This window comes from Gossypium hirsutum, chromosome A01, assembly GCF_007990345.1.
Source record: "Gossypium hirsutum isolate 1008001.06 chromosome A01, Gossypium_hirsutum_v2.1, whole genome shotgun sequence".
NCBI classification, from domain to species: domain Eukaryota; kingdom Viridiplantae; phylum Streptophyta; class Magnoliopsida; order Malvales; family Malvaceae; genus Gossypium; species Gossypium hirsutum.
In genome coordinates this window covers 55,985,976-55,997,536 of record NC_053424.1, presented here as the reverse complement: position 1 = coordinate 55,997,536, position 11,561 = coordinate 55,985,976, and the positions used below count along the sequence as shown (strand labels likewise).

The 11,561-nt window shown below is 36.4% G+C and overlaps 1 protein-coding gene across 4 annotated transcripts; it reads left to right on the top strand.

Moving 5' to 3' along the window:
• The first annotated feature begins 5,896 nt into the window (after window positions 1-5,896).
• Window positions 5,897-11,226, top strand: LOC107892301 (transcription initiation factor TFIID subunit 12). Of its 4 annotated transcripts, XR_001682609.2 has the most exons (10): window positions 5,910-6,502; window positions 6,597-6,752; window positions 7,329-7,841; window positions 8,417-8,491; window positions 9,082-9,160; window positions 9,260-9,324; window positions 9,433-9,468; window positions 9,641-9,834; window positions 10,560-10,687; window positions 10,959-11,226. XR_001682609.2 is itself a non-coding variant. In XM_016817507.2 (8 exons), the coding sequence occupies exons 1-8, from the start codon at window positions 6,002-6,004 to the stop codon at window positions 9,782-9,784; spliced, it is 1,569 nt and encodes a 522-aa protein (XP_016672996.1). In that variant the 5' UTR covers window positions 5,909-6,001; the 3' UTR covers window positions 9,785-10,021. The 4 variants fall into 4 exon arrangements, 1 of the variants encoding a protein (XP_016672996.1); XR_001682574.2 differs by lacking the exon at window positions 10,959-11,226 and having other exon boundaries at window positions 5,897-6,502; window positions 10,560-10,938; XR_001682592.2 differs by lacking the exon at window positions 10,959-11,226 and having other exon boundaries at window positions 5,909-6,502; window positions 10,352-10,938.
• The last annotated feature ends 335 nt before the right edge of the window (window positions 11,227-11,561 follow it).

Here is an 11,561-nt window from a genome sequence, read left to right as displayed (position 1 = left end):
TTTGAAATATATTTGAATTGTGAGTTATCCAATTCTCTTTATCCTTTTGAAATTGATTTGACTTATCAAGCTTAGCTTGTGGCGTCTATCCTTTCCTTGTTACCGAACTTATCACTTCTAAAGTGTAGTGTTCATATACATTCGGTTCCTATCATCCATTGATAAAGGGTTAAAATTCATTTATACCAAGATTCCTATCAACCATTGATAGTGGGTCAAGGTTAGTTATTAAATTATCTTATCTTTCAACCATTTTAAAAACCCAAGTGCTTGTCTAAATTTCGGGTCAACACGTCCAATTGTGTTGGTTCACTTTTTAAGCCTTAGTTGAATACCATTCTTTGCTTCCATAACCATTTCAAACTATTCCATTTGAGCCTATCTTTCATCGTTTTAAGTCTATTTTTGCCAAGCCGTTCAGATTTACTCAAATTCACGATCGGGCAACATTACGACTCGTGACATCCATAATACATAGAGGTTGAACTCGGATATGCCCATAATACATTGTATCACATCATTTGATAACCAAATGCAAAACAAATCAAGGGTGGAACCTTCCTTTGTGGTCATCTCATTGAGAAAACAATCAGAATCAAAATTAAAATTAGCAGGGATATGTCTAAGTATTGGCCCTACACTTGGGATCCTATTATCTCTTCAGCAACGAATTTTATTACCATTGGCTATAGACCAGATTAAGTTTTCTCGTAATAATGGCCAAAATTTTAAGAGAGATCACCAAAGAAAAGAACTTCTATCTCAGCCAATACAATCTGGTCGATCTTCATTCATCTGGTACTTCGACCTAATCACATGAACCCATAATGCCTCCTTGGCAGACACAATATTAAAACCCAGTTTCAATAAAAATGAGATATTCTGATCATGTAATTTCCTTATTCCAAGACCATCGCACTATTTTGGTTAACAGATAGAGTCCCACCCCATAAGAGACATATTCTTTTTACTGTCTGAAGACCCCTAAATAAATTGCTTAACCAAACTTTCAATTTCTTCACAGATTTTCCTAGGTATCATCATGGATTGCATGAAATAGCTAAGAATGGATAAAAGGACCGACTGTGCTAGAATAACACGGCCAGCGATGGAGATCTATCTGGCGTCCCAACTTTGTAACTTCTCATGCACTTTTTTAACCACAAAGGACATAATACTATTCATCACCCTCTAATGGAAAAGGGGAACTCCTAGGTAATGCACAAGATTTTGTACTTTTTGGAAACCAAACAAAGTACTGATCATATCATCTATTGGCTCTTCCACCCCTTTAAAAAAATAAATTAGCCTTTCTAGTGTTAATTTTGTGCCTAGAAAACTCATAGAAGTTTTCTAATATTTCTTTGAGTACCTATCCATGCTTCAAATCCGCTTTGCTGAAGATGATTAAATCATCATCCAAGAACAAATGTGAGATATTCAGCCCTAAACGAGAAAGGCGTATAGGACTCCACTTTCCAACGAAAATAGCCAATTGAATAGAATGACCAAGCCATTCCATACATAACACGAAAAGGTAGGGAGATAGCGAGCACCCCTGTCGGATTCCTTTGGTAGGCCTGAACTTAGACAAAGGGATTCCATTCCACATAACCTGCATGGTAAAATTAGAAATAGATGACATTATAACGTTTCTGAGATAGTCTGGGATACCTGCCGCTTGGAGGGAAGTGTTAATGAAGTCACATCTCACGCAGTCATTAGCTTTCTCTAAATCTATTTTAATCATCATCTACTTTCTTTTGTTCTGACATCTCATAGAATAGATTACCTCTTGTGCGATAATAATATTATCGGTGATGTTTCTACCTGTAATAAAATCGACCTGCTCTTATGCAATAATTTTAGGAAAGATATACTTAAATCGGTTAGTGATTACCTTCATCACCAGCTTGTAGAGGACAGAGTAGAAACTTATTGGACGAAACTGGGCAAAGCCCTCCGGATTCGACACCTTGGGTATAAGAATTATCAGGGTATTATTCAATTCGGAATCAATAATACCTCCATTAAAGACCATTTTAACCCAATCACGAACTGTTCCCTCAATTGTACTCCACTGCTTTTGGAAGAAGAGGACATGAAACCCATCACTATCTAGTGCTTTGAGAGGTGCCATGTCAAAGAGAGCTCACTTAATTTTTTCACTCGTGATCAGCTTCCTCGAAAATCAATGTCAACAGGATCAAGCTGAGAAAAACTACTTGGAGGTAAGCTTTCCATAGACCTAGAAACCTTTCCATACAAATTTTGGAAAAAATCATTCGCCTCAGATGTAATGGATTCTGAATCATAAATCCAATCACTGTCGGAATTGCGAATAGCAATTATGTGACTATTTTTCTTCTTTGCAGAGTAGGGGTATGAAAAAACTTAGTATTCAGACCCCTTAGATTTAACCAGTTGCATCTCACCTCGTCATTTCCAAAGAAGTTCTTCATGATGCAGTACATTCTCCAACTCTTGTTTAAGTCTCAAATCCATCCGAGCTAACTGATTTGAACCAGAGAGGCCTATTTTCCTCTGAATATTGGCAAGTTTATGAATTAGATATCTCTTTCAAGTGGTGATGTGCCCACAAATTGATTTATTCCACTCCTTTAGGCTATGAGTGAGCTTGGCTAAAGTATCAAACATATCCATCTAAACTTCCAATTATCACACAAAAAATACTCAAAATCAGGATGTTTTGCCCACTCAGCCAAAAATCGAAAAGGTCGACCTCTAGGTAGAATAACTTCCAAGTTTAGGGACAAGAGAAGAGGCTTATGGTTAACTTAATCTTTAGAAGGTGGGTGATCAAGTTGTTTGAAAATTTGTGGGCCCAAGCTTCATTACTTGACGCATAATCTAACCTCTCAAAAAGAGCACATCTATGCCAAGTAAAATGAGGTCCTTTAAATCCTAAATCATGTTCCTCGACCATATCCACAAAATCACAAAAATGGGGACATCTTCTTCCATTAGAAAGACCACCTAATTTCTCAGTAGAAAATAAGATTGCGTTGGAATCACCAATAACAGCAATACATGGAATTTGCCCTAATGGAATCGAAGATCTCAAATCCTTCCAAAGGTCCTTTCGTTTCTGTCGATTAGGGCTTTCATACATAAATAAGATGAAAACTGGTGTTGAGGAAGACATATGCCAAACCCGAGTCAGAATAAACTGATGGTGACTATGAACCACCTCAACACGAATTGAATCTTTCCATCCAAGCCAAATACCTCTGGAATATCTTATCGCCTCCACTCAGTATGAACACTAGAACCCCAGCTTAGCGATAATGCTATCTACTTTGGTACCATCACTCTTGGCTCAAGCAGACTAATAATATCATGTTTATATTCCATGTTGTATTCTCTGAAAACTAGAGGAAATTTAACACTTGCACAAACCTAGAAATTCCAAGAAAAAATTGTAAAATTCATGTTGTATTCCTAGGCATCATTCGCTGTTTTACCAGACACCTGAGAAGAAAGGAGCTCTACCACAGCCTTCATGGAATTTGCTAAAGGAATCCGCAAATTCCTGAAAATTTTAAAGCAGCTCTTTCTACCTCGTAAAGAGTTAGAAAGCTTTAGACCACTACGACCAGTGATATCTCTATTGCCACTCTTGCTATCTTTAGGGCTAAGGTATCCGCATCTAATGTCTTTATATATCAGTTGACTGAAATACCCTGCTGGTTTGAGTGAAATTTTTTCTAGAAAATCACTGCTAAATATTTTCTTGGATCAAGGACTCCATCGATTATTGGGACTTCAATTCCTTCTAATTCTTCAAATGTGGATTATAGTGTGCCTTAATTTCCTCAAAATTTCCAAAATTAATATTTGCCCAAACCCCTGTATCCATATCACCTTGACCATATACTTCGAGATCCGAGCCATCACCAGTCGAATTATCCTGTGCCAAACCTGCATGTCCAGTGAAAAAATTTTGAGTTAGATTTGGATATATCCTTATTAGCAGACCCCTCACTATCCTGGCCAAGTTCAATTGCCAGCATGGGTCTCTTTCCCATTATTTTTTCTAATAAACCATTAAATTTACGGCCCAAATTAACAGTCCTTGTACTACCTAAACTGGGATGCATAGTAGGCCCCATAAAGGACTCAAGGCCTGCATTGCCCCCACGGCCTATACCCTTACTAGAACGTAAACCTTCTTTAGGCATTTCCTTAACATTAGCCTTATTACCACCTAAAGCCTTATTCACCTTCTCCTTATATTTTCCTCCCGAAATTCCTTCATCAGCATCACCATTACTATTTCCCATCTCCCCATTTAGCTCCATAAATCTGGATCCTTACGGTTCTTTCCTAGTTTTCACCGTGTCATTAGCCCGTAAATCTATTTAACTACGTCGCGATTTCCTTTCCACCAACATCCACAGTCCGTACTTCGATCCTATCCTTCATTCTATTTTGGCGATGGCTTCGCCTAAGTTAGCAACCACTGCTTCTACATTACTTTCCTAGGTTAGATCTACCATTATTGATAGGCACAAATCTTTGACATGTCTATACTTACCACAAGAAAAACATATTGTTGGAAGTGCATCATATTCCACTCGTTAGAAGACGCCGTCGACCATAACCTGAGAAGGCAAATGCTTGTTAATGTTAATAAACACAACCAGGCGAGCAAACTGGCCTCTGGTTCTGCTATCAGTTTGAAAATCCAATTTTGCCACTTTTTCGACCAGCCCCCCGATAACCTCTATGATCTTCCGTTTGTATATAAATCCAGGGATTCTTGATGGCCGGGTTCAAGCCATCACCACATTGGGATATGGTTGTAACAGACTAAAATCTTTAGTCCAAGGTTGAATAGTAATGTACTGGCTATAAATGATCTATGATCCCTGAGTCAATACTTGATTACAATCTTCATTGTTTTGAAACTTAACAAAAAAAATTATTTTCTATGTCCATGAGATGGAATGGTTTTGTAGGTTTCCATAAGCTACTTATTTGATTATAAATAGTGTTATAACCAATGCTTTGCCTTAAAAGCTTGAGTCGACCGTCAATTCCATCTCTTTGAAGAGAATTTCTTAAATACTGTTTGAGAAGACAATTGCTGGAATCCCATTGACCATGGTCGTACTCACATCACCTTCTAGCAACTCAAAATCACTTTCATTTCCCTCGCTAGGATCATTACAAACCATACCAGAAATGACTGCTCCTCCCCTCAAAAGCTTGTCCTTCCAAGATAGATTCGGGGTCAGATAAAAGTCCACACCCACAGTAGCAATCTCCCTTTCGATTCCTTTTTTGAATCTCACTTTCGTAGTGTTCCAATCCCTGTCAGATCTGGAATCACCAAAACCTCCTTCACTGGAATTTTGCATATTTTAAGAGCTTTTTTCTTTGACTATTCTTTATGCTTTCTCGTTAATCCACTTTTTAAAATCGTTGATAAATTTTTACTTTTAACCCTTAATAAAATGGTCGAAAGAAAATTTCTAAATGATGCAAATGAGAATATTTAAGGAATTAATAATATTAATTAAATAACTTAGTAGTATCTAAAATGATGATGCCTATTTTGATGCATTAAGTGTATTAAGCAATGGTGATTAGATGCAGAATGATAGTTTGATGAACTTAATAATTGAAAATAAATCCAATAAAAGCAGATTACAATTATCCAATTTAATACAGATAATAAATAAATTTGAAGATTACAACTATCCAATCCCCATAGAAAATTTGCAGATATTATAAGCAATATTTATTACCCTTTCCTTATATTTAGTGCAAACATTTTCATTCAAACCCCGAAACAAAGAAATAGGATTAAATTGACAAATTTTATAAAATTAAGATCTAAATTTGTAGTTTAGCCGATAGCTTATTTTAATGTATGTTTTAAAAGTTCAGAGAAGAAAAAGAGAGCTCGTCTACAGTTGGTAAAACAAATCACCTTCCTCTTCAATCCTTCCATCCTTCCATCCTTGCACTCCTGATGGATCAACAGCAACCACCTCCGCCAACCCCTAATGCTCCTCCTCCTTCCTCCGCCGTCGACCCACCTCCGCAACCACAGCCGCAGCCACAAATTCAACAACAAACAACGCCAACGCCCCCGTCAACATCCTCTACCGCAATCCCTAACCCTAACCCCAACCCTATCCTGAAACCCTTACCTTCCGCCATACCACCACCGCAACAGCCGCCGCACCCTAAACCAGCTCTCCCCTCTCATCAGCCAAGACCCGCCGCTGCATTCTCGAGGCCATGGCAACAACACTCTTCCCAGTTCACTCATTTCTCTTCCTCTTCTCCTTCCGCCTCATCGCCTCCTTCCCCTTCATTTTCCTCTCAGCCGCGAGGCAGCATTGCCCTCGGTGTTCCTTCGTCCCATTCTGGCCCCTTGCCTCCTTCTCCTTCACCTTCGCAATCCACTCCGTTTACCGGTTCCTTTGGCCATTCCTTCGGTGGAACCTCTAGTTCCAATGTTTCCCAGGTTGGATTTTAAGCTTGTGGGTTATTTTCATTCACGATTTTGAGCTTTTGATGCTGAAATTTCCTCTTCTTGTGATATATATATTTTTTCATAGGCAAGGCCGATGATGCGAGGAATAGGGATCGGATCATCAGTTGGTTCAAGTTCACAAATGAGACCAGGTGGGATTTCTGCTCAGCATCAACAAAGGCCTTTGCAATCATCTCTTAGACCAACATCTTCACCAACTAGCCAGTCCGCTTCTACCCAAGTTAGTATTATTTTTAAGGATTAATGTATATTATTTCTTTTTATTAATTTAAATGACATTGATTTTTTGTCAATAATGTTCTAATGATGCTAAAAAATGTTAGTTGAATTTAAATGGTCGCAGTAATAACAGTTTTAGCATATTTTAATAGAGTTTTTAATAATGTTTTAGAATTTTAAGAATGCTTAGAACTGTTGGTTGAATCTAGAAAATACTAATCCTTTCTCCCTCACTTTTATTATTATTTTAATCTTAGTTTGAATATAGTATTGGTAGGTTGAAGTAAGCTGCTTTAAGGAGTTCGTCAAGAGAGCTAAGGTGTTATTATCTACTATATAACACATTATTGTTGCCAACAGCCTCTTGGCTTCATGACCAGATTCTTGTATTGTGTGGCATGAGAAATAGGGTTCGATCCTTACATACCAATCCCCATTCTCCTATCATCGAATGTGAAAGAAAAGAACGCATTATTGTCATCATGATTATAAATGTGGGGTGAATTTGTGTTTGATGCCTTTCCTTGAATATTATGTGACCTTTTTTTTCCTTGTTTTATTTTTCATTTTTTTGTAGAATTTCCAAGGGCATGGCCTTATGAGAGTGTCAGCGGTTGGTTCCTCTTCTTCAACACCAAGTACTCCACAAACTCCACAATCCCCTAATCAGCCGTGGCTATCATCTGGAGCGCAAGGGAAGCCACCTTTGCCACCCCCTTGGCATAGACCACAGATTAATGCACCATCCTTGCAGCCGAGGGCACATATACCCCAGCAACATCATTCATTGCAAACAATTTCACAACAGCAGCATGTATCATCTCCACAGGTGCCACCACAAAATATATCGTCGATTCAGCAGCAGGAACCTTTTGAGCAACAGTTTTCGCAATCAAGGGCCTCACAATCTCTACCTCATCAACAACAAGATTCCAGATCCCAGGGCTCTGCAAATCAAAAGCCTTCTTCTCTCGCAATGGTACAACCAAGCACAGTCCAGGTGACCCAAAACAAAGCAGCAATTACAGAAAGTGATGATTCTGGTGGTCGGATTCTTAGCAAAAGAAGCATCCATGATATAGTTAACCAGGTGAACTATTCTAGAACTAGCTTACATTTAGGATCCTTGGGATTATACTGCTTATATTACTTTTCTCCAACTTATTCTACGTTTATCTACCAAAATCTGTACCTTTTATGAAAAGATATCTAGTATCTTATGCCATGTAAGGAAATGATTAAAATTCTCTAAAGCTGTATATGTACAGTATGTAAAAAGGCTAATGGTATTGAGCAAATTTCCTCCTCCACATTTCATACCCGTTAGTCTCTCTAAATGGCCTTCCATTTTTTGGTTTATATTCAAGGGGTATTGTGTTATTCCATTTCAGTGGTTGTATGTTAGTCACCAATATAAGCTTTTATGATAATCAACGAAGATTCTAGTGACACAGGGATGTTCAGCCTTTATGTTTTGGTGAATGTAATTTTTAAAATACACATTTTCTCAAGGAGTTCATTGAATGATTTTTACAAGATGGGTCTTTTTTAATTTGCATTTCCTCATACCCTGACTATTACGTATTTCTATTGTGGTTTTTGTAGAATTCTTATGGTGTTTCCATGATTCTGTATCTTCTAATATGACATTATATTTTTGTACAGATTGATCCATCTGAGAAATTGGATCCTGAAGTTGAAGATATTCTTGTGGATATTGCTGAAGACTTTGTGGATTCTGTAAGTTGTTGAACATTTTTTCAAAGAAATCGTTATACATACATTTTGAATTGGGCAGATTCCAAAATACTTAAGGGCTCTTCAACTATAGTTTTTATTCTTAGATTAAGCCTATTTTGCTTTATGCGAAAACAATGTAAGTTTGGCTTATGGATTTAAAATAAATTTAACAATGTAAATTATGAACTTGATCCAAATCATTTTTTTCTTGTCCTTTTATGATTTGTTGTGCCAAATAGGTTGATCAGCTAATAAAAAGGTGAAAAATGGACCTTGATGAATCTTGTAGAAAGTTTTCAAAATCTTAATGAAAATAAGCTTAATTCCACATCCTAAATAGGGACATTATATTCCGGGCTTTCTCTTTCCGAACTTGGTATGAAGAGTTCAATTTTATGTTATATAGGACCTTATATTTCCTTGATTAATTAGGATATTTTGATTTTCTGTCTGTTGTTGTGTTGTTTTTTCACTGCATTTGTGTGGGTATGCCACTTAATAGTTAATATGGTACTTTGTGCTTTATAATATAAACTTTTCAATATCTGATATAAACATTATGCTATCCTTTTCTTTTTCCTTCTAAATAGATCACAACATTTGGTTGCTCACTGGCCAAGCATAGAAAGTCAGATACATTGGAAGCAAAAGACATTCTCCTACATCTTGGTTAGTTATTATGTAAAATTACCCTCTTTAGTTTCTCATTCTTATTTAAAAACATCTAGTACTGTAACTTATATTACTTTTTTTTATGGCTTGATACAGAGAGAAATTGGAATATGACTCTTCCGGGATTTAGTGGTGATGAGATTAAGACTTACAAAAAACCGGTAACTTATTTTCTTTTGTCCATAGGAGGGTGATGTTAGACGCACATTTGTTCTTTATAGATTGAGACTTATGACTTTTCAAATTTTGTGGCTTTGTGTGTATTGCAGCTTACAAATGAGGTTCACAAAGAGCGGCTTGCAGTGGTAAATTTTTGCTCCAGTATATTTTGCATTTCATAACATAATGAACTAATTAAGATGTTTATGTTTTCCCTTTTACATTTATGTATGAGGAGAGATATTATTCCCTTGATGTTATGGTAAGCTATTTTCTTCTTGTAAATTTATGTATCTGGTGTCTGTTTCTCTTTGGCAGATAAAGAAATCAATCTTAGCGAGCGAGGCAGCCAATGCTAAGCACATCATTGGACAAACTGCTGTGAACACAAAGGGTAACGTTGGAAAAGTGGCTGCTAATATCTTGGGCTCTCCAAATGTTAAAATACGAGAAGTATCATGAGGCTCTATTTATTTTTTTGACAACATTCAAGCTCAGAATCCTTTTAGAAGGTATGCTAGTTATCATGCGAGCATATGTAACTAATATTCATATACTCAGCATCAGCATTTATTTAATTGAACAGTCAAATGGTGCTCAAATTAGGCCTCTAATAAGTCCTTGCTATGCTAAAACCAAGGATAAAAAACTGTTGGTAGATTCTGTTTCAGCAATTGAACAAGATTTCTTGTGTGCTCCTATTTGTTCACTTGTTTATAGTTTGTTTTAAGTCACATGTGCAACCTTCGTTTTTTTTTTGCGTGTAATGTAATGAACCCTTCTTATCCTGCTATCCGAGAAAGATTGGATTTGAAATCCTGGTCGTATTCTATTAAAAAGGAGAGATGAACACCTCTGCAATCAGCATTTATTTAATTGAACACTCGAATGGTTCTTGACCAAGGCCTCTAATGATTGTTAGCTATAGTAAAAACCATGAATAGAAAACTGTTGGCACGTTGTTTTAGCAATTCAACAAAATTTAATCCTTGTGCACCTGTTTATTCACTTGTTTATAATTCGTTTTAGGTCACAAATGTGCAACCTGCGTTTTCTTTGCAAAATGTAATGAGCTCGTCGTATCTTGCTCTCTGAGACGATTGATGTTTTATTAAAAGAGAGATGAACCCAGCATGGAGTGTCATAATGATTTGTGTGCCGACTGCTGTGCATAATTCAAAGCTTTCTTTTAAAGGTATCCTTTTTGTTGATGTCCATACTCGCTCATGCTATGCAGGGATCGGTTGCCTGAGAAGCATTATCGTCGATGGGAAGAACAAACCAAACTTTTTCCCCTCCTACATTGAACAACAACTTAATGATGCTCTTATTGCGCTTTGCTGAAAATTCTTTGAAAATACCTTGGTATTGAAATCCCGCTCTTGAATCCAGGTTCTTGAATTTTGTCGATAAAAACTAACCTCAACTGCTAGCAACAGTTGCATGTAATGGTTGTATAGATCTTTCTCCCGGTCACCATGTCTGTATCAGGGTTGGTGTTGTAGTTGCTAAATTTTCTGTCTCCTTCCTTTTCTCTCAAACTTCTGTGGAGATATCTCCATAAAAAATGTCTTAACTCTTCTAGCTTCAATCTGATCGCTTATCATTCACAATTACTCTCTGTCCAATTATGTAGCCAGAAATCCTTGCTGTTGATGATGAGTCCAAGTGAAAGCAGGCATGATCCTAGATAAGACTCCAATCCCAGATAAACAGTCTCGAAACTCCATGATATCGCCAGTCATATTGTAGTGAAACTCTGCTGCTAGCATCGATGGGCTTCTTATGTTGCATGTCCTGAAGATGATCCTATAACATCCATTTCTTATATATATATATTTAAAATGTATAAAAGTATTAAATGAAATTTTGATTGATTGCTAAATTAAGATTTTACTAATGTAGTTGCTGGTTAAAAAAATCTAACTTATGCATATTTTTTATATTGTTTTTTAAATAAAATATTAAAATACCCTTTAATAATATAACATATGAAAGTATATATTGGTAATTTTTCTAATCAATAATAACACAATGTTTAAATTAAATTATTTTTATACAATTTGTATAATGTTATCAAAAAAGCAAATTGTATTTTCTAATCAGTGAACGGTATTTTACTCATACCATACATGATTCATTTTGGTAGGCCTTTAATTTTGTGGAGTAATATAAAACTAAATTTCTTTTTGTACAAATTAAACTTACATGCTTGCTTCTTAAGAGTCAAAGGTTGAAA